At 46.8% G+C, this 22,529-nt stretch overlaps 1 protein-coding gene across 1 annotated transcript in view; it reads left to right on the top strand.

Annotated features, from left to right (window-relative positions):
* Positions 1-22,529, top strand: part of DNHD1 (dynein heavy chain domain 1) — a 681,063-nt gene that overhangs the window by 126,976 nt on the left and 531,558 nt on the right. The window contains exon 10 of the mRNA XM_033948490.1: positions 13,072-13,177. Within this exon, the coding sequence (XP_033804381.1) occupies positions 13,072-13,177 (106 nt within the window). The remainder of the gene's footprint in view (positions 1-13,071; positions 13,178-22,529) is intronic.

Genomic DNA, 22,529 nt, shown 5'->3' on the forward strand with positions numbered 1-22,529 from the left:
AACCCTCTATACCAAACTGGCTGAGAACCCAGAAAAGATACTGCCAAGAGATACTATCAAATGCCTTTTCCATGTCCAGGCCTTCAATAGCCGACTCACCCACCAGACCACGCCTGGAGTGAAGGGCCATCAAAGCTCTGACCAAATTCATCGACGCATAGCAGCCCGGCACAAAGCCCACCTGGTCTTCATGGATCAGCAGCGGCAAAAAAGCATTCAATCTATGCGCCAATAGGGCAGCAAAAAGTTTAGCATCCTGATTCAGGAGGGAAATAGGCCGATAAGAACCCACCTGGGCCGGATCCTTGCCAGGCTTAGGCAACAGCACAACATGAGCCAGATTAGGAGTCCCTAAACCTCGAGTCTCAGAGAGCGCATTAAACGCCTCCGCCAAAGCAGAAGAGATCTGATCTGACAGAATCTTGTAATACTCAGATCCGAACCCATCGGGGCCCGGCGCCTTAGTCAATTTAAGCTTCTTAATACCTATCAGTACTTCGTCAGAACTAATAGGGGCATTCAGTTGCTCCAACTGGGCCTCTGTCAACCGAGGGAGCAGGAGCCCCTGAAAGAAAGCATCCCTATCAACATCCGAGAACGGTCTGTTAGCGTACAGAGATTCATAAAAGTGAACAAATTGCTGTTGAATCTGTCGTTCCTGAGTGTAACGAGTACCCTTTGGGTCCCGGATGGACAGGATAACCTGACGAGTGCGCGGAGGTCGGACCAAATTGGCCAACAATCGTCCCGTTTTACCCCCCCCCCCAGGCGTACAATTTATACCGTTGAAAATAGATATCCCGAGAAGCCCGCTGTGTCAAGATGGTATCTATCTGCCGCCTGACAGTCAGCAAATGAAGTTTATCAGCCGCCGACAGCGAAGTACAGTGTCGTGCCCGCAACAGCCGAAGCTCCCCCGATAGAGTCAGTAACTCCGCATCCAGAGACTTCCGCTTGCGAGAGAGATAAGCAATAATGAACCCCCGCAAAACCGCCTTGGAAGCCTCCCAATAAGTCACCGGATTAACATCGGCGGTATTATTATGCAAACTATACTCCGACCACTGTTCCCGAAGATATTTATGAAATTCGAGATCTCTATATAGGTAACACGGAAACTTCCAATGTCTCTCCTCGGGTTCCGGCGTAAATTGAAGCTCCATGACAACAGGCGAATGATCCGACAGGGGAACCTCCTCAATAGCTATCCCAGACACCCTGGGGAGCAGAGAGGGCGAAACCAACAAGTAATCCAATCTAGCATAGACATTGTGGGGATGCGAGTAAAAGGAATAAGTGCGTTCCGTAGGGTGCAAAATCCTCCAGGTGTCCAATAACTGCAACTGGCTAAGCAAAAAATTTACCCCCCGAGCTCCATGGTCCCTGGCCCCTGTCTTTGCCGGACTGCAATCCAGAGTAGGATCTGCGGTAATGTTGAAGTCCCCGCCTACTATCGGCTGATAATCCGGATACATGGCTATCTTGGCAAGCAAAGCAGAAAAAAATTTATGCTCATACACATTAGGAGCGTATAAATTACACAACAACCACTTGTGCCCCCAGAGCTCCCCCAGCACGATAACAAAGCGACCATCCGGATCTTGGAGGACTTTATGAGTGTGAAATGGCAGTTGTTTGTGAATAAGTATAGCAACCCCTCTCTTCCGAGTACCAAAAGAGGACGAGCAAACCTCGCCCACCCATTCTCTACGAAGCTTAAGGTGTTCAGCAGAGGAGAGGTGGGTCTCCTGCACGAATGCAATATCCGTCCCCCTCCAGCGAAACCAGTTCAAAATCTTCTTCCGCTTGACAGGGGAGTGAATCCTGGCCACATTTAATGTGGCTATAGTCAACTTAGTCATGTGGGAAAACACTCCCAAAGACCAGAGCAGAAATACCTGACACAGTGAACAGGAGACCCCCCAGCTAGGCCTCCCATCCAAGATAAGTGGAACCGTGGCACCCCAAGTGACTGCAGTGCTGCCAACAGAGTAGTAGCCCTCCCCCAGAAACCTAACAGGAGAACCCAGAGAAACCTCCCCTGCAACCCCACATTTATCCCTCTCACATACCCACACACATGCACACCAGCCCCCTTCCCCCTCCCCCACTCAAACCCCCCACCCTCCCAGTCACCCCCAAACCCATCCCCTCCACCAGAGAAGACCATTCCCCGGCCTCCCCACCCCCCAACCCCCCCCCCCCTGTACAAAAAGAAAAACCAAGAACAATGAACTGAACTTTCTGAAATGAAAGCTACCAAACGCCCTCCCTGGAGCTCCCATAGACCCCGAGTCCCCCAACATGAGAACAACTGCCAGCAAGGTGGCACAAGAGTCCAACCACCACAGGGCTAAAGAGGAGCTCCCAGGCAGTACAGCGGGGAGAGTCTGCGGCATCAAGGAGGGAGCAGGGAGCCCCGAGGTCTGGAGGAAGCAGGCCAGTCCGCGGGATGGACAGCAAAAGAAGGAGGCAGGCTCAACGTCGGGCCCCCGACATCTCGGGCCATTCAAGACACCCCCTCACTCGCCAGACAAGCCAGACAGGTCAACTCTGTGGGGCTGAACAGACAAACCGCCAAACTTCCAGAGCGCCCACAGACCTCATAGGAAAGAGAGAAAATCACTGAAAGCAAACTCCCAAGTTAAACGGCCATGTCAGCTGCAGGAGCTCCACCTTCGGCAAGTGCAGGCAACGTGTCCAGGAAGCGCTGTGCTGCTGCTCGGTCCGGGAATGTGTGGGGCTTCCCTTCCCTCCAAACTCGCAGGGACGCCGGGTAGACCAGCGCAAAGCGCATTCCTCATCGGTGGAACGCTGTGCATAGGGGCGCCATTTCTCTGCGAAGGGAAGCCACGTGGAGTGAATAATCATTAAATAATAACAGCTTCCTCCCTTCATACTCCAGCCGACCCGACTTCCGATATGCCTGAAGAATAAGCTCCTTCTCTCTCCAGTTGATATATCGGGCAATCGCAGCCCGGGGGCGATTGTTGTCTCCCGAACGCGGCCCCATGCGGTGCGCCCTCTCACAGATAAATCCAGCCGCTGGCATCTCAAGACTTAGCTGAGTCGGGAGCCAAGTTTGAAAAAACTGATAGAGGTCCTGATCCGCCCGGAACTCCGGCAGACCCACCACCCGTAAGTTGTTTCAGCGCTGGTGATTTTCCTGGTCATCCAAGTGGGTAGTAAGTGCTGCTACTTGAGTTTGCAGGGCAAGCACGCTATTTCGATCCTGTAGTGCTGCATCTTCTCCATCCGAAATGCGCTGTTCTACCGCTGCAATCCGAGTCATCTGAGCCTCAAAGCGCTCATTAATGCCATCCACAGCTGACTGTAGCTTGTGCAGTCGATCTTCTAGGGCCACGGTTACCATACGCGAGATTTCTTGGGCCCATCCCCCCACTGAGCAGGAGCAGAGAGCGGAGTCGAGGATGCCGCCATTTTATCCCCAGGCAAGGCCGACTTAAGTTTAGGTGTCTTCACCGACCTGACCGGCATACCAGGCGTCTGCCGTCCGGCAAAGCACCCCACTAGCACCCACTGCCTCAGGAACAATGCCGGGGGAGCCAAAAACAGGCAAGCAGTAGTGTTTGAAGATAGTTAAGCAGATTTAGGAGACTCGAGGTCAGAGAGCTCAAAGAGCACACGTCCGATCAAGGCAGTTGCATCACGTGACCCCATTGTTTTCTATGTGTTCGTAGATTGTGTCCTTGACCAGTACTTCCATCATCTTTCCCGAAACCGAGATCAAGCTCACCGGCCTGTAGTTTCCCGGGTCACCCCTTGATCCCTTCTTAAAGATGGGCGTGACATTGGCTATTTTCCAGTCCTCTGGGATTTCCCCAGTTTTCAAGGATAGGTTACAAATTTGGCATAGTGTTTCTGCTATTTCGTTTCTCAGTTCCTTTAATACCCTTGGGTGGATGCCATCCGGACCTGGTGATTTGTCGCTCTTCAGCCTGTCTATCTGTCTGAGAATATCCTCTTTGCTTACTTCTAGTTGGACCAGCTTTTCATCTTGGTCTCCGTTTATGTTCTCCTCGGGTTCTGGGATATTGGATGTGTCCTCTCTCGTGAAGACTGACGAGAAGAACTTGTTTAACCTGTCAGCTATCTCTTTTTCCTCCTTAACCACTCCCTTCCTGTCTCCATCGTCCAAAGGTCCCACTTCCTTCCTGGCTGGTTGTTTCCCCTTCACATACCTGAAGAATGGTTTGAAGTTTTTTGCTTTTCCCGCCAGTCTTTCCTTATATTCTCTTTTTGCTTTCCTAACCACTCGGTGACAGTCCTTTTGGTGCCTTTTGTGCTCCTTCTGGTTGTCCTTAGTTTGGTCCTTTTTCCATTTTCTAAATGATGTTTTTTTGTCACTTATCGCCTTTCTCACTGCATTTGTTATCCATGCCGGGTTTTTGGTTCGATTTTTTTTTTTCTAAACCTGGGGACATACAGGTTTTGTGCTTCATGCACCGTGCCCTTGAGCAGGAACCAGGCTTTTTCTACGGTCTCCATCTTCCTTGAGCTGCTGCTGAGTTTCTTTCCCACCATTTTCCTCATGGCCTCGTAGTTCCCTTTTCTGTAACTGAGTGCTGTCGTGGTTTTCTTCACTTTTGGTGTTCCTATTTCTAGCTTGCACTGGATCATGTTGTGATCGCTGTTTCCTAGTGGCTCTAGTACTACCACCTCCTTTGTGGGTTCCCCTAGCCCGTTGAGGATTAGGTCAAGGGTGGCATCTCCTCTTGTTGGTTCCTTGACCAGCTGCTCCATGAAACAGTCCCTCACTGCCTCCAGGAACTTTGTTTCTCTCGTGCAATTTGAGTGTCCAATACTCCAATCTATCCCAGGGTAATTGAAATCCCCCATCACCACCACACTTCCGCTTTTACATACCTGCCTCAATTCAGCCTCCAGGTCCTGGTCGTTTGCCTCCAGTTGTCCTGGTGGGCGATAGTACATTCCCAATTTTATGTCTGCTCCATTTCTTCCTGTCAACTTTACCCATAGTGATTCCAAGCCATCCGTCCTTACTGTTGTTTCCATCCTGGTTGAAGAAATGGAGTCCTTTATATATAGCGCTATTCCTCCACCCTTCTTATGTGTCCTGTCCCTCCTATAGAGTTTGTACCCTGGTAGGGCCACATCCCATTTATTGTCCTCAGACCACCATGTCTCTGTGACTCCAATTATGTCTAGGTCCTCCTTACTGGCTATAACTTCTAGCTCCCCCATTTTGGTTCTTAGGCTCCTAGCATTAGTGTATAGAACATAAGAACATAAGAACATAAGCAGTGCCTCCGCCGGGTCAGACCATAGGTCCATCCTGCCCAGCAGTCCGCTCCCGCGGCGGCCCAAACAGTTCACGACCTGTCTAAATCACCAGAAGGGGCCCCCATGCCTCCTTGGTTTCCTAATTGAGTCCTATCTTCCTATCAAAGTCCTAGCCCTCCGGTCTTGCCTGCACGACCAGGTTGGGTTTCTGCATATATTTTCTGGTTAGCTTTCTCAGTATCCCACGATCCCCTTATCCCTCAGGAATCCATCCAGTCTCTGTTTGAATCCCTGTACCGTACTCTGCTTGATCACTTCCTCCGGTAGCGCATTCCAAGTGTCCACGACCCTCTGGGTGAAAAAAAACTTCCTTGCATTCGTTTTGAACCTATCTCCCTTCAGTTTCTCCGAATGCCCCCTCGTACCTGTTGTCCCCTTCAGCCTGAAGAATCTGTCCCTATCCACCCTCTCTATGCCCCTCATGATTTTGAAGGTCTCTATCATATCACCCCTGAGCCGCCTTTTTTCCAGAGAGAAGAGCCCCAGCCTATCCAACCTCTCAGCATATGGGTAGTGTTCCAGCCCTCTTACCAGTTTTGTTGCTCTCCTTTGGACTCTCTCAAGTACCTCCATGTCTTTCTTGAGGTACGGCGACCAATATTGAACGCAGTATTCCAGATGCGGACGCACCATCGCTCGATACAGTGGCATGATGACTTCCCGCGTCCTTGTAGTTATGCCCCTCTTTATGATGCCCAGCATCCTGTTGGCTTTTTTTGAGGCCGCTGCGCACTGTGCAGATGGCTTCAGTGATGCATCCACCAGCACACCCAAGTCTCTCAAGATTGCTTTCTCCCAACAATGCCCCCCCCAATTTGTAGTTGAACAACGGGTTCTTTTTCCCTATATGCATAACCTTGCATTTTTCCACATTAAAGCGCATTTGCCATTTGTTTGCCCAGTCTTCCAGCTTGTCTATGTCCCTTTGCAGGTCCTCACACTCCTCCCTGGAGCTAACTTTGCCGCACAGTTTGGTATCGTCTGCAAATTTTATAACCTCGCACTTTGCCTCCTTTTCCAGGTCATTGATAAATATGTTGAAGAGTAACGGCCCCAGCACCGATCCTTGTGGCACACCGCTCGTGACTCCCCGCCAGTCAGAATATTGGCCCTTTACTCCGACCCTCTGCAGTCTACCCGACAACCAGTGCTCGATCCATCTGTGCACATCCCCTCCCACCCCGTGGTTCCACAGTTTCCTAAGCAGCCTTTCATGTGGTACCTTATCAAAAGCCTTTTGAAAATCGAGGTAAATGATGTCGATGGGTTCTCCATTGTCCACCTGACTGCTTATTCCCTCAAAGAAGTACAGAAGGTTCGTTAGGCACGACCTTCCCTTACAGAATCCGTGCTGGCTTGTTCTCAGTAGGCCATTTCTCTCAATGTGCTCGCAGATGCCGTCCTTTATCATAGCTTCCACCATCTTCCCTATAATTGAAGTCAGGCTCACCGGCCTGTAGTTCCCGGGGTCACCCCTCGATCCCTTCTTGAAGATAGGTGTGACATTCGCCAATTTCCAGTCCTCTGGTACCTCTCCAGTTTTCAAGGTTAGGTTACAAACATGTTGGATTGTGCCCGCTATTTCTTGTCTTAGTTCCTTCAGAACCCTTGGGTGGATCCCGTCCGGACCCGGTGATTTGCCGCATTTTAACCTGTCTATCTGTTTGAGGACATCTTCCTTACTTACCTCTATGTGCTCCAATTTTTCAGCCTGTTCCCCACGCATGAGCTCCTCTGAGTCTGGTATATTAGAAGTGTCTTCTCTCGTAAAAACTGACGAGAAGAAAGTGTTCAACCTCTCAGCTATCTCTTTATTCTCCTTAATCACTCCCTTCCTATCTCCATTGTCCAACGGCCCCACCTCCTCTCTCGCTGGTCGTTTCCCCTTTACGTAACTGAAGAATGCCTTGAAGTTTCTTGCTTCCCTGGCCAGCCCCTCTTCGTATTTCCCTTTTGCTTTTCTAACCTCTCGGTGGCATTCTTTTTGGCATTTCCTGTGCGCCTGGTGATTTTCCTCTGTTGGATCCTTTTTCCATCTCCGGAAGGATACTTTTTTGTCATTTATTGCCTTCTTTACTTCTGCTGAGATCCAAATCGGGTCCTTTGACCGCTTGTTTTTGCAGCCTTTCCTGAAACTGGGGACGTACGTTTTTTGTGCTTCCTGCAGCGTGTCCCTAAATAGGGTCCAGGCACTTTCCACAGTCTCCATTCTAAAGATGTTTCTGAGCTTCCTCCCCACCATTTCCCTCATAGCAACATAGTTCCCTTTCTTGAAGTTGAGCGCAGTTGTTGCGGTTCTCCTTACTATGGGTGTCCCCCTTTCTAATGTGAATCTGATCGCATTGTGGTCGCTGTTGCCTAGTGGTCCTCCCACTTCTACCCCTCTTGCAGGCCCCCCTAATCCGTTCAGGATGAGGTCAAGGGTAGCATTCCCCCGCGTCGGTTCCCTGACCAGTTGCTCCATGAAGCAGTCCCTCACAGCTTCTACAAATCCTGTTTCCCTAGTGCAGTTGGAGTGACCTGTACTCCAGTCTATCCCTGGGTAGTTGAAGTCCCCCATCACTGTTACACTTCCAGTCCTGCACTCCTGTCTCAGTTCCGCTTCCAGGTCGTGTCCGAGTCCTTCTGGCGTGCCAGGTGGGCGATAGTACAGCCCCAGTTTTATGTCTGCACCCTTGTTTCCCGGCAATTTGACCCATAGCGATTCCAGCCCCTCTGCCTTCGTTGCCATATCCATCCCGACCGAGTAGGTAGAGTCCTTTATATATAGTGCTATGCCTCCCCCCTTCTTGTGGGTCCTGTCTCTCCTGTAGAGCTTGTACCCCGGCAGCGCCACATCCCATTGATTCTCCTCTGTCCACCATGTTTCTGTAATTCCAATTATATCCAGGTCTTCCCCCTTGGCCACGACCTCTAGTTCATCCATCTTGGTCATGAGGCTTCTTGCATTTGCGTATAAGCACCGCAGGTCCCGTCGTTTTTCCTCCACCTCTGCATTCACCTGGGCCGCCACTCCTGTTCCCTGTACTTCTGTTTTGCCCTTTGCCTTTACCCTCATAGCTTTCAGCTTCCCCACATTTCTGCCACCCCACTTCCCCGCTTTTCCTCTGGGTTTTCTTGCCCCCTCCTGGGCCCCGGCCTCTGTTTGATCCCCCTCGCCTTGTGCAGCCCCCAAAATGCCCTCAGCTTCCGTCCTCTTGCTACCCAGTCCCCCTGTGTCTCCATGCCCATTAGTCTCCATCCAGCAAGCTCCCTTTACCTGTTGTTTCCCTCGCTGTCTGATCCTGAGATCCACTGGTCTCTCTACTTCCTCCGTGCAGTCAGCCCTTTCAGCATCTGTTCTGGATACTGTTGTCCGAAGCGTCAACATCAGATCAGCTGTCGGCTTTCCCCCTCTCATCAGTTTAAAGCCCTCTCGATCTCCTTCCTCACATTGGTAGCCAGTAGTCTAGTTCCCTCTGTGCTCAGGTGCAGGCCGTCCCGCCGGTAGAGCTTACTCTTTCCCCAGAAGGACGTCCAGTTCCTTACAAAGTGGAAGCCCTCCTCCTGGCACCATCTCCTCAACCATGCATTCACAGCCTGGAGGTCTGCCTGCCTTTTTGCATCTGCTCTCGGCACAGGCAGGATCTCCGAGAATGCTATCCTCCGGCTACTCCGCTTCAGTTCTCGTCCCAGGACCCTGAACTGGTCAGTCAGCGTGGCCATGCTGAAGTTTCTCCGGCTCACATCATTTGTTCCGACGTGGATTATCACCGCAGTCTCCTCTGTCTCTGCTCCGTCCAGGATCCTCTCGATCCTATCAGTGACGTCACGTGTCTTGGCCCCTGGGAGACAAGTCACTAGCCGATCCTCCCTTCCTCCAGCTACGTGACTATCTACCTCTCTCAAGATCGAGTCTCCCACCACAATAGCAGACTTCCCTTTCCTCAGCAACCTCCTCTGTCTCAGGTCCGTGTCCTCGGTGTAGTGAGGTGTCTCACCCTCGGGGTCTCGGTGAGTCCCGGTCTCCTCTTCTTGTGTGGTTCCTCCGCTAGGTCCTTCCCCGGTGTCGCATTGTGGAACCTGGGTCTCTTCTGCCGACATCCGTCTGTGCAGTCTCTGGTCCTGTCCTTCCGCCTTCCTATAGGCCTCCTCGATGAATCTCTCAAGGTCCCTCACCTGGTCCACAATGAGGCCTGCTCCATCTGTGTCCTTGGTTGACCAGCTCGTCTCCTCTATGTTGCGCAGTCCCTCTAGTCCCTCCAGTTCCTGGACCTTGACCCTCAGTCTGCCGACCTCCATCCTCAGGCTTTCCAGTTCCTGACACCGACCGCATATGTATGCCCGCCTCCCGGAGGGGAGGTAGTCATACATATGGCACTCAACGCAGTAAACTGGGTAGCTCTGCTGGGTTCCTGTAGCCTCCATTTCTTTCTCCTTGCTCCTACGGTCCCTCGGTGGTTGAGAGTGGCTTTTGGCGTGCAGCTAGCTGAAAGAGTAGAGAGAGAGAGAAGAGTGAGAAGCTGCAAGGGTAGAGAGAGAAAGAGAGAGAGAAGAATGAGAAGCCGAAAGGGTAGAGAAGGAAGAAAGTGGAGAGAAAAAAATATAATTTTTTTTATAGGCAATTTAAGTCCCCAAGTTCTCAAAGATAAGAAGATATAAACGGTAACAAAGCCTCGATTGCTTTGTTACTTAAGTTAGGATAATTATTGCATAAAAAATAAAACTAAAATTTCTTGCCATTAGTTTTCAAGGAGCAATCTTGTCAAAGAATGATGCTTGTCTGGGCAGTTGTATCCTTATACACGCAGACGCTCAGAACATGCGACGTATATGTCATCTATTCTAATATATACTTAGGAAGGGAATTCGGGAATCTCTGCGGGGTTTTCCCTCACTAAGGCTGCAATTCTATCACTGTCCCCTTCAGAGCACTAACAGTGGCACATTAACCCCAGTGTCCTTCTCTCTGCCATACCCCATCTCTGTTTATTAACCGCCTTTATGAAGAGATTCAAGTACAATTCAACATAAAACTTACAATTTTGTTAACAGTAAGAAAAAGACCAAATTCATATAAACAAATACAATGAGTGAGGTAAGCTCAAAATCAGCAAACTGAAACTTAGGGCTCCTTTTACTCAGCTGCGATAGCAGTTTTAGCGTGCGCTAAATTGCCGCGTACACTAGACCTTAACACCAGCATTGGGCTGGCGTTAGTTCTAGCTGTGTAGCTCGGGTTTAGTGCGCGTTAAAATCCTGCATGCGCTAAAAACGCTATTGCAGCTTAGTAAAAGGAGCCCTTAAGACGATCATGAAAGGGGGGGGAGGGAGGGGAAGGGGAATCCTATTCTTCCCTTTTGTGGTAGGATTAAATGACTTGCCCAGGGTTACATGGAGCAGCACTGGGCCACTCCTCACCTCACAATTAATAAGTACACATTAGAATATTCAAATAACATAAATATGATGCTAAAACATGGACAAACCCACAAAAAAACAAGACAATGGTAGAGTGGTAGAGAAGTGGAGTCTGTTATAAGGGAAAACACCCTCCAGGGATTCAAGACGCAGGTAGGGCTGGTCTCGGTTAGGGCACTGGTCTTTGACCTGCGGGCCACCGCGTGAGCTGGACTACTGGTCTGACCCAGCAGCGGCAATTCTTATGTTCTTATGAATGGGAAAGCTCAAAGTTTCACAGTGTGTCCCTATGAATTCTTACTAGCAGGCCACTGTATTTTCCACAAACTTAGTTCATTGAAGTTTTATTCTTATTCTCATTTTTATTGTTGTCAGAATACACCGTCAGTCAATTAACATTGCACACCAGGATTTCTCCCATTTTTACCCTGGGTTTTCCAGTTCCAAGCAAAAACATACTTAATTTAAACTCCAAAAAAAAAAACCACTCCAGCGATTAGTTCAAACCACAGTTCCCACAATGCCCTTCATTCATCTTCTTTGGTTTAGGCACTTGTGTAGATCATTAGCAAACCAATAGTTCAAAAGGAAAAAATTCTTCCCAAACCAGGCGAGGCTTCCAGTACCCTAACACTCTGCTTCAACCAGCACGGCATCTGGGAAGTGTGCTGTGCCGGGAGTTGTATTAAGACTTTTACTCGAATATGACCGTTTGCTATCAGGCTACTTCAGAGACTTTTCTATCTCTTAAGTTTGTTTTATTTTATTTTTAATTTTTTTTTTTTTAAATAAATCTTTATTGAGCTTTAAAACCAACAAAAATGCAATACAGTATCTATACAAATAATATTAGTCATATGCATTTATAATCAATCAAAATCCATACAACAATAAAAAAATCCCACCCAACCAACATTTCATAAGGGAATAGAACCATGCAAAGAAATACCCCCCTCCCGCCTTCCTTCCCCGGGTGTGTGTGTGCAATATACCAACAGGAACAAAGGAAAAGACAACTACAATGAATCCATAAAAGATGTCAAATTTTTTTAAAATCTTTTTTCATTATTTCTATTATCTATTTCTTTGATTTTTTTTATCTTGGAAATGTATGTTATGTTGTTATTACTTATTTTTAGTTTATTGGGTACTTTAGCTAGATTGTGAGCCTTTGGGACAGACAGAGTCGTTTTTCCCAAGTACCTAATTTCATTTTAGTTTGATACATTGTAAACCTCTTAGGTCCGTAAAATGCAGGAGCGGTATATCAAATCCAGAAGAAGAAAACAGCAGTAAAAACACAGTTTAAGCTTCATTCTTGCCTTTGTATTGCTCAGACCCACTCCATGAGTTCTGGCCCCAGTTCAGCATTCCACTCACTTGGCTCCTGCTGCATCAACTCCCCTTGGGTCTTGGCACTTCTCCCATGTCAGGGATTCAAGACAGTTAGACAAGTTTCTGCTGAACCGGAGCATTCACAGATAGGGTTGGTTTCAGTCTGAGCCAACAGCGGCAATTCTTATGTTTCAGGAATTCACTGGTGTGTTTCTCAGGGCTTGCAAAGGGCTGTGCTTATAAGTCAGGGAAAGTTTTATTTGGAAGCTTTGGCTATTATAGCTTCTCTCTTTTCTACCCCTTCTCCCAACCTTGTTCCTATTGGGGTTCAGGTTACTAGTAGGCTTCCTAAGACAAAGAATAGAAGCAGTTTTATCTCCTAACATAGGAGTTGGCTTGAGCACTGGGAATGTTTCATCAGTGTGTTCATTGTGTCTGCCACAACAGGTATACAAATCTGTAGCAAATCTATTGCACCCTTATGTTAATGCTTTCCTACAATACAGCTTCTATAGTCAAGGGTCCAAGTGCAGATATTAAATGGGGACATGATGTTTCCACAGGGGCACAGCAGAGAGAAGGACTCCAGGGCCAATGCAGACAGCTTAATGTGAAATGCTGCCATTGTTAGGGCTATGAAGAGGAAAATTGCAGTGAAAAGTACATGGTGGGGGGGGGGGGGGGGGTTTGAGGGAGAGAGAGAACAGTTCAGGACAGCTACTGCTAGAGGCTTGCATATGGCTGAATGCTACTATGTAGCCTAATCTGTGCCTTGGGGATTGGTGGGTCAGAGACTGACAAGGAGCAGGTAAAATTTAGGAGTACTGAAAATAGGAAGTGTAAATTTATGGACTAGGCTTTAAAAAATTTTTTTATTGGCCTCTGTGGTTAGTATATAAAAAGAGGAACTCAGAAGGTTGGACTCAATGGATCTTTGATCTTCTTTTATCTGAATATCCCAAAATTGAATTCTGTGTCACATCATAGACTAAAACGTTTCTTTACTTGTAGCTTGTACAACCTGATAATGGAAAAGAAAGTGATGAGACAACAGAAGATCAAGAACAGTCAGAATTGAAAGATGTGCCAAGGAGTTCTTCCATAGTAGATGAGACAGGTATTTAATTATCAAACTTTGTATACTATTTCAGTGAAGTTTGCTCAACATAAAAAAACAATAAAAGCCCAAATAAAGCATAGGTAAGATAGAATGCAATGCTATAGCATGATCAATCTTCAAACTGTGATTATATTATCTCGTAAACTTAAATAATGGGAAAATGATAAGTTTTCAACTTTTTATGAAATGCTAACAAATTAGTCTTCAATCTTGTCCCATATTGTATGGTACATGATAGAGGAAACTTGAGTAGAAGAGCAAAGATGTGGTTGGGAGTGTTTGCTGTATCTCATGAAAAAGCAGAGAATTTGGTGAGGTTTGAGTAGGCTGTTCAACATGGAAGGATCCCATGGGATTTAGTTCTGTAGTATACATGGAAAAGGTAACTTACCTCAAACCAAAGGTTCATTAAACTGGTTTCTGATTCAAACAGTAGCCAAACGAGATCCTATAAGGTAGATAGACTCCAGGCTGCTTACCTCCAAAGATACATTTAATTTATTAGGTCCAACAATACTCTTTTCCAAAGCAGGGGCTTCAATGTTACAAGTCAAATAATTTCTTCAAAGACCTCAGAAGGGACTCGTTTTACATGAGGGTAAATATCTCATGACTTGCTTGTATCATCATTGGTCTCAATTCTATACAACTTCATGTTCAGAAAATTTTATTTCTACAAAAACATGTGTGTTACATACCTTGGAAGAAGAAAGATCTGTATGCAAACATGGCTATGTTTTGCAAGATTCACTGCTTTGGGGTGCAGTCCTATACAAAAATGAAGAATAGCGAAAAATCTTAATGTTTAATTAAAATTTACTTTGAGTAGGATAAATAGTTTACGCAGGGGAACACAAAAATCTTTCAGTAAACCCCTAACTTTCTGTTTCCTCTTGGGAGGACCGTGGCAGAAGGAAAACAGGGAGGAGGCCTCAGGCAATGCTTCAGAATCGCTGCTGTGGTCAGTTTGTCAGTGAGTTGTGGAAGGTGAGGGTGACGTCAGACTGGCACCGAAAGAAAGTGGAAGGCATGCCAGCTCCCATTAGGCCCTCCCAGAGCTGTGGGGCCTAGGGCAGATGCCCTGTTTGTCCTCCCCTAGCGCCAGCCCTGTTTCTGGGTTAACGGCAGGCAGCAGTAGTAATTGCAGTTGCTAACCTGTTGAAACACGAGAAGAGCCGCAGTCATGTTGTCAAAAAGCTGCATGTGGTTTATCCCAGGACAAGTAAGCAGCATATTCTCACATGTGGATGACGTCACCGATGGAGCCCTGGTACAGACACTTTAAAAGTGCATCACCACTTTAAGACTTTCAGAAAGTTTGCGATAGCCCGCACTGCGCATGTGCAAGTGTCTTCCCACCCGACGTAGGAGTGCGGTCCCTCAGTTCTTAGTTTTCCGCAGAGCTAAGTTGCTTTTCAACGACTGTTGTTGCTTTGGCCTTCCTTCTCTTGTGTTTTTTGACTTTTTTAGTCAGATTCGTTTTTTATTTTGTTTCCTTCCTGTTTAAAAATAAAAGTTTAAAAAAATTTGATTGTTTTTGTGCTGTCTGCGGGTTTTGGCCTGGCAATTCTTATTCGTACGCCTCAGCCATCGATTTTGATTTAGCTGAGGCGGTGTTCCCATCCATGTCACGCCCGCTGACGGGATTCAAGAAGTACAGTGTTCTCCCTAGGGCCTTTCAGCTGGGTGGTCCGCCCGGGTAATTTAGATGACCGCCCAGCTAAATTCTGCTGCCTCCGCTACTGCTCAACATTAAAAAAAAAAAAAAAAAAAAGCCGGCTTGATGATTTCACCTTAGCCCATAGCGAACTTATGCTCCGGGGCTTTAATGTGTGTGTGCCGGCTTCCCTTCTCTTCCCTCCGAAACCGGAAGTTATGTCCGGGGGGGGGGGAGGAGGGAAGAGAAGGGAAGCCGGCACGCACATGTTACATCCCCGAAGCATAAATTCGCTACGGGCTAAGGCGGGAGACAGGTCAGTGAAGCTTTCCATTTGCTCTTCTTGCTGCCGGGTCCTGCTTACTTTCAGTTTCCGCGAAGGCAGGACCCGGCAGCATTTCCCCCAATCGATTGTGATCTTGGGCCGATTAGCCTTCTTCTCCGACGGCAGAATTGACATCGAGGAGAAGAATGCTGGTCGGCCCGAAGTAGGGAGAGCTTGGGGGGGGGGGGCGGCCAGCGGCTTTGGAGCCTGTTCCCCGATGGCAGTGACATTGGCAGTGGCTTGGAGGAGGGCAAGGAGAAAGAAAGTAAGAGGGCAGGAAGAGAAACAGAAAAAAGAAAGGGGGCATGAAGAGAGAAAGAAAGAAAGGGCAGGAAGAGAGGAAGAAAAAGTTGGGGGGGAGGGGAATGAGGTCAGGAGGAGAGGAAGCATACAGGCTGAAAGAAGGGAAGAAAGATTGAATGCACAGTCAGAAGAAGAAAGTGCAACCAGAGACTCATGAAATCACCAGACAATAAGGTAGGAAAAATGATTTTATTTTAAATTTACTGATCAAAATGTGTCTGAATTTATATCTGCTGTCTATATTTTACACTATGGTCCCCTTTTACTAAACCGCAATAGCGGTTTTTAGCGCAGGGAGCCTATGAGCGTCAAAAGCAGTGCTGGGCATTCAGCGCAGCTCTCTGCGCTAAAAACTGCTATCGTGGTTTAGTAAAAAGGGAGGGGGTATATTTGTCTATTTTTGTATGGTTGTTAGTGAGGTGACAGTGCATAAACATAGAAACATAGAAGATGACGGCAGAAAAGGGCTACAGCCCATCAAGTCTGCCCACTCTGCTTACCCACCCCCTGTCTATGCTCTAATGACCCAATTTCCTTATCTTGACCCTCGTAGGGATCCCACATGGGTATCCCATTTATTCTTAAAGTCTGGCACGCTGTCTGCCTCGATCACCTGCACTGGAAGCTTGTTCCAATGATCAACCACTCTCTCTGTGAAGAAATACTTTCTGGTGTCGCCATTAAATTTTCCGCCCATGAGTTTGAGCGGGTGCCCTCTTGTGGCCGAGGGTCCCTTGAAAAAGAAAATATCATCTTCCACTTCAACATGTCCCGTGAGGTACTTAAATGTTTCGATCCTCGAGAGTGTAGAGCTGCAATTTGTTCAGTCTCTCTTTGTACGAGAGACCCTTGAGCCCCGAGATCATCCTGGTGGCCGTCCGCTGAACCGATTCAATTCTGCGCACATCTTTACTGTAATGTGGCCTCCAGAATTGCACACAGTACTCCAGATGACGTCTCACCATGGCCCTGTACAACGGCATTATGACTTCAGGCTTTCGGCTGACGAAACTTCTATTGATACAACCCAATATCTGCCTTGCCTTAGATGAAGCCTTCTCCACTTGATTGGCAGTTTTCATGTCTGCACTGATGATTACTCCTAAATCTCGTTCTGCTGAAGTCCTAGTTAAAGTTTCTCCATTCAAGAAGTACGTCCTGCATGGATTTCCGCTTCCGAGGTGCATGACCTTACATTTCTTAGCATTGAAGCCTAGCTGCCAGGTTGAGGACCAACTTTCCAATGTAAGCAGGTCCTGCGCCATATAATTCTGTAAACTGCATTCACTTACTATATTACATAGTTTGGCGTCATTGGAGAATAGTGTTATTTTACCTTGAAGCCCTTGAGTCAGATCCCCTATGAATATGTTGAAAAGGAGTGGACCCAGGACCGAGCCCTGCGGCACTCCACTGGTTACCTCCAATGTTTTAGAGAGGGTACCATTAACCACCACCCTCTGAAGTCTGCCACTCAGCCAATCATTGACCCATGCAGTTAGTGTCTCTCCTAACTCCATCGATTCCATCTTGCTTAGCAGCCTGCGGTGTGGGACACTGTCAAAAGCTTTACTGAAGTCTAGGTACATGACGTCCAAAGACTCTCCCAAGTCCAACTTTCTTGTTACCCAGTCAAAAAAGCTGATGAGATTGGATTGGCAGGACCTACCCTTGGTGAATCCATGCTGACTGGGATCCCGAAGATTCCCTTCATTCAAGATGGTGTCCAATTTGCTTTTAATTAGTGTTTCCATGAGTTTGCATACTATTGATGTGAGACTCACCGGTCTATAATTCGCAGCCTCTGCCTTGCAACCCTTTTTATGCAGAGGAACAACATTAGCTAATTTCCAGTCCAGGGGAACTTTCCCCTTACTTAGGGAGAGATTGAATAGCTCAGCCAACGGTTTCGCCAGGACATCGCTCAATTCTCTGAGCACACTTGGGTGCAAATTGCCTGCATAGAGTCATCTGCTTTGACCTCTTTGAGAAAACCACGGAATAGGAATGATTATTAACATTTTCTCTGCGTACAGTGTGCTTTGTGGTTTTTAAAAAAAAAATTTATTATTGGTAGATCATTTTGACTTGGTCATTTTAAAAGTAGCTCGCAAGCCCAAAAAATAGCCAATGGTAGACTTCAGAGGGTGGTGGTTAACGGTACCCTCTCTAAAACGTCAGAAGTGACAAGTGGAGTACCGCAGGGCTCAGTCTTGGGCCCGCTCCTTTTCAACTTATTCACAGGGGACCTGACTCAGGGGCTTCAAGGTAAAATAATACTATTCGCCAACAACGCCAAACTATGTAACATAGTGAGCGGCTCCGATTTACACGATAGTATGACGCAGGACCTGTTTTTGTTGGAACGTTGGTCATCTACCTGGTAGCTGGGCTTCAACGCCAAGAAATGCAAGGTATCCATATTCAAGTTTCATCACGGTGCTCTGGTTTTGGCTCCAGTATTTGTCACTTCCGTTCACCAGGTCTGGCTATCCGTTACCATCTCATATTTTAAAGACTCACTCGTTATAATTAGTGGTGATCCACATGTCTCTTCGTAATGGACATGTCCGATTTTAGCATTTGGATCTTAGTACTATGGGTTTGGTTTTTTCTGGTTTCCTTTCTATAGTATGCTTTTCGTCTGGAGTCTTTTGAGTTTAGAATTACATTTTATGATGTATTTTTGTGGTTATAATTGTATGACATGTCTAAAATCGGTCAAGTTATCCATTCTTTCTATTATTTTTTGTCCCCTCATACAGTGGCAGACCGCCCCAGGTGCCAGCCCTAGGGGGGTACACAGCCGGCTGGATCTAGAACCTTCCAAGCTGCTCTAAATGGCACCTGCACCTCAGCACGGCTGCCGTACTTATTCTGAAGCAGAGTCGGCAGCCGCACTGAAGTGCAGGAAGGTCCCACGATGACTGCATTTGCTGCCTCTGCCTCCGGAAGACATAAGTGACATCGGAAGGGGAGGACCGGCAGCTGCAGTCATTGCGGAACCTTGCTGCAATTCCCTATGTCTGCCGGCCCACCCCCCTCCAATGTCACTTACATCTTACAGAGGCAGAGGCAACAGAAGCAGTCATCATGGGACCTTGCTGGTTTGGAGGGACAGAGGAGTATAGAAGGGTGGTGGAGGGAGAAAAAGGAGGTCAGGGTGGTATGGAAGGGTGGTGGAGGGAGAGAAAGGGGGCAGATGCTGATGGAATTGGTGTGCACGGAAAGGAGAAAGAGCCATAAGGGGGAAGGATACTGGATGGAATTGGGTTGGAGGGAAAGAAAGGGGGCAGATGCTGGTGGAAGTGGGGGGAAGGGAGAGGAGATTGAAATGCCAGACCATGGGGGTGTGGGAGAGGGAAGGGAAGAAGAGGAGAGAGATGCCAGACCATTGAAGGAGGGAAGGGAAGAAGATGGATGCCAGAATAATAGGGGTGAAGGGAGAGATGGAAGGGGAATACAAGGAGAGAAGATGCCATATAGAAGGGGCAGAGAGAGGGTAGACAGTGGATGAAATGAAGAAAGTGTCAAGACTATGAGGAAAGCAGAAACCAGAGAAGACAATGTAGAAAAAAATTATATTTATTTATTTTTTTGCTTTAGGGAAGATGCATCGCTGTTTCTGTGGTGTTGCATTGTATGCAGAGTCCAGCTTCTTGGTAGTTCAATTTAACCTTTGTCTACATTTTTCTATTTTATCCCCCCTTTTTCAAAACTGTACAGCTTTTTTTTTTTAGCACTGGCCATGATGGTAATTTCTCAGAATTCTATGAGAGTCTGAACTGTTACCACCATGGCTAAAAACCACATTACAGATTTGTAAAAGGGAGAGGGGTTAGTTTGTGATTACATATTCCATACTAGGCGAAGGTGTGTTCGAAAGACATGGTTTTCAGTTAGGATTGACTGTGCAGGATTGATCTGTACTTGTCTGGCTTGTTTAGTTTTACAATGGGTGTATTGATGTACTGCTCACTGCAATATGCAAGATGCTGCCTTTTCCTAGGTACACTCTTGTGTGATGTGTGGATTGTTACTAAAAATCATGTTTTTCATACAGATGGGGGGGTGTCAAAAAATGATGGGCCTCGGGTGTCACATATGCTAGGTATGCCACTGCCTTCATAGTTTATATCTAATCCACAAGCCTGCTTTTAGGACCTACAGGGTCTTAAAAGCATGTATGACAACTTACTTGCAACACATGCAGCTAAATTAGACCCCTCCATCACATAGTAACATAGTAACATAGTAGATGACGGCAGATAAAGACCCGAATGGTCCATCCAGTCTGCCCAACCTGATTCAATTTAAATTTTTTTTTTTTTTTCCTTCTTAGCTATTTCTGGGCGAGAATCCAAAGCTCTACCCGGTACTGTGCCTGAGTTCCAACTGCCAAAATCTCCGTCAAGACCCACTCCAGCCCATCTACACCCTCCCAGCCATTGAAGCCCTCCCCAGCCCATCCTCCACCAAACGGCCATACACAGACACAGACCGTGCAAGTCTGCCCAGTTACTGGCCTAGTTCAATATTTAATATTATTTTCTGATTCTAAATCCTCTGTGTTCATCCCACGCTTCTTTGAACTCAGTCACAGTTTTACTCTCCACCACCTCTCTCGGGAGCGCATTCCAGGCATCCACCACCCTCTCCGTAAAGTAGAATTTCCTAACATTGCCCCTGAATCTACCACCCCTCAACCTCAAATTATGTCCTCTGGTTTTACCATTTTCCTTTCTCTGGAAAAGATTTTGTTCTACGTTAATACCCTTTAAGTATTTGAACGTCTGAATCATATCTCCCCTGTCTCTCCTTTCCTCTAGGGTATACATATTCAGGTCTTCCAGTCTCTCCTCATACGTCTTCTGGCGCAAGCCTCCTATCATTTTCGTCGCCCTCCTCTGGACCGCCTCAAGTCTTCTTACGTCTTTCGCCAGATACGGTCTCCAAAACTGAACACAATACTCCAAGTGGGGCCTCACCAATGACCTGTACAGGGGCATCAACACCTTCTTCCTTCTACTGACTACGCCTCTCTTTATACAGCCCAGAATCCTTCTGGCAGCAGCCACTGCCTTATCACACTGTTTTTTCACCTTTAGATCTTCGGACACTATCACCCCAAGGTCCCTCTCTCCGTCCGTGCATATCAGCTTCTCTCCTCCCAGCATATACGGTTCCTTCCTATTATTAATCCCCAAATGCATTACTCTGCATTTCTTTGCATTGAATTTTAGTTGCCAGGCATTAGACCATTCCTCTAACTTTTGCAGATCCTTTTTCATATTTTCCACTCCCTCTTCGGTGTCTACTCTGTTACAAATCTTGGTATCATCTGCAAAAAGGCACACTTTTCCTTCTAGCCCTTCAGCAATGTCACTTACATACATATTGAACAGGATTGGCCCCAGCACCGAACCCTGAGGGACTCCACTAGTCACCTTTCCTTCCTTCGAGCGACTTCCATTAACCACCACCCTCTGGCGTCTGTCCGATAGCCAGTTTCTGACCCAGTTCACCACTTTGGGTCCTAACTTCAGCCCTTCAAGTTTGTTCAACAGCCTCCTATGAGGAACTGTATCAAAGGCTTTGCTGAAATCCAAGTAAATTACATCTAGCATATGTCCTTGATCCAGCTCTCTGGTCACCCAATCAAAAAATTCAATCAGGTTCGTTTGGCACGATTTACCTTTTGTAAAGCCATGTTGCCTCGGATCCTGTAACCCATTAGATTCAAGGAAATACACTATCCTTTCTTTCAGCAACACTTCCATTATTTTTCCAACAACTGAAGTGAGGCTCACCGGCCTGTAGTTTCCTGCTTCATCCCTGTGACCACTTTTATGAATAGGGACCACATCCGCTCTCCTCCAATCCCCAGGAATCACTCCCGTCTCCAGAGATTTGTTGAACAAGTCTTTAATAGGACTCGCCAGAACCTCTCTGAGTTCCCTTAGTATCCTGGGATGGATCCCGTCTGGTCCCATCGCTTTGTCCACCTTCAGTTTTTCAAGTTGCTCATAAACACCCTCCTCCGTGAACGGCGCAGAATCTACTCCATTTTCTCGTGTAACTTTGCCGGACAATCTCGGTCCTTCTCCAGGATTTTCTTCTGTGAACACAGAACAGAAGTATTTGTTTAGCACATTTGCTTTCTCCTCATCACTCTCCACATATTTGTTCCCAGCATCTTTTAGCCTAGCAATTCTAAAAGACCAACCTACTGACAGCATCAACTGACCTCAAGGCTTTCCGCAAAGAAATCAAGACCCTACTATTCAAGAAATTCACCCAAACGTCCTAATCCCTTCCTTTTCCCCTCTCTCCCCCTCTTAGAATCTACTCATCAAAATTGCTTTAGACCTTACGCCTTAATTGTAATTTGTATTTCTCTTCCTGGAAATGTCCAGTTATCGTTCTGATGTAATCCGCTTAGAACTGAAAGGTACAGGCGGAATATAAGCCAGTAATGTAATGTAATGTATCCCTCCGATTCATGACAATTTCACTTCTCATGTTATCTTATCCATTCTTTTTATTATACAACTGTCCAGATAAGCATCAGTCTTTGACGTGATTGGACCTTGAAAACTAAGGGCATCAGTGTTCTCCCCAGAAATTTTTTCCAGCTATGAAAAAAATTTGCTGCATTTAGTGTGCCAGAGTTAAAAAAGTTTGAGAGACGCTGTTCTATACAATTTGAAAGAGGGCAAATATCTAATTATTCACTTCTAGAATTGGATACTTCTTAAATTTAACATATATATTATGGAACAAGTGTCAAACCTTAAGTCATATTGAGCATTGGAAAATAACTAATAATAATTAACTAATACAAATAGTACACATTTAGGGCTCCTTTTACTAAGCTGCGATAGCGGTTTTACTGTGTGCTTAGCTCGCGCAGAATTGCCGCACATGCTAGACACTAACACCAACATTGAGCTGGCGTTAGTTCTAGCCGTGTAGCGCGGCAATTCTGCACACGCTAAAAACGCTATTGCAGCTTAGTAAAAGGAGTCCTTAATTTTCACCACCTCCAAATTTCCCTGTCCCGC

Source organism: Geotrypetes seraphini, chromosome 6 (assembly GCF_902459505.1).
Source record: "Geotrypetes seraphini chromosome 6, aGeoSer1.1, whole genome shotgun sequence".
Taxonomy (NCBI): Eukaryota; Metazoa; Chordata; class Amphibia; order Gymnophiona; family Dermophiidae; genus Geotrypetes; species Geotrypetes seraphini.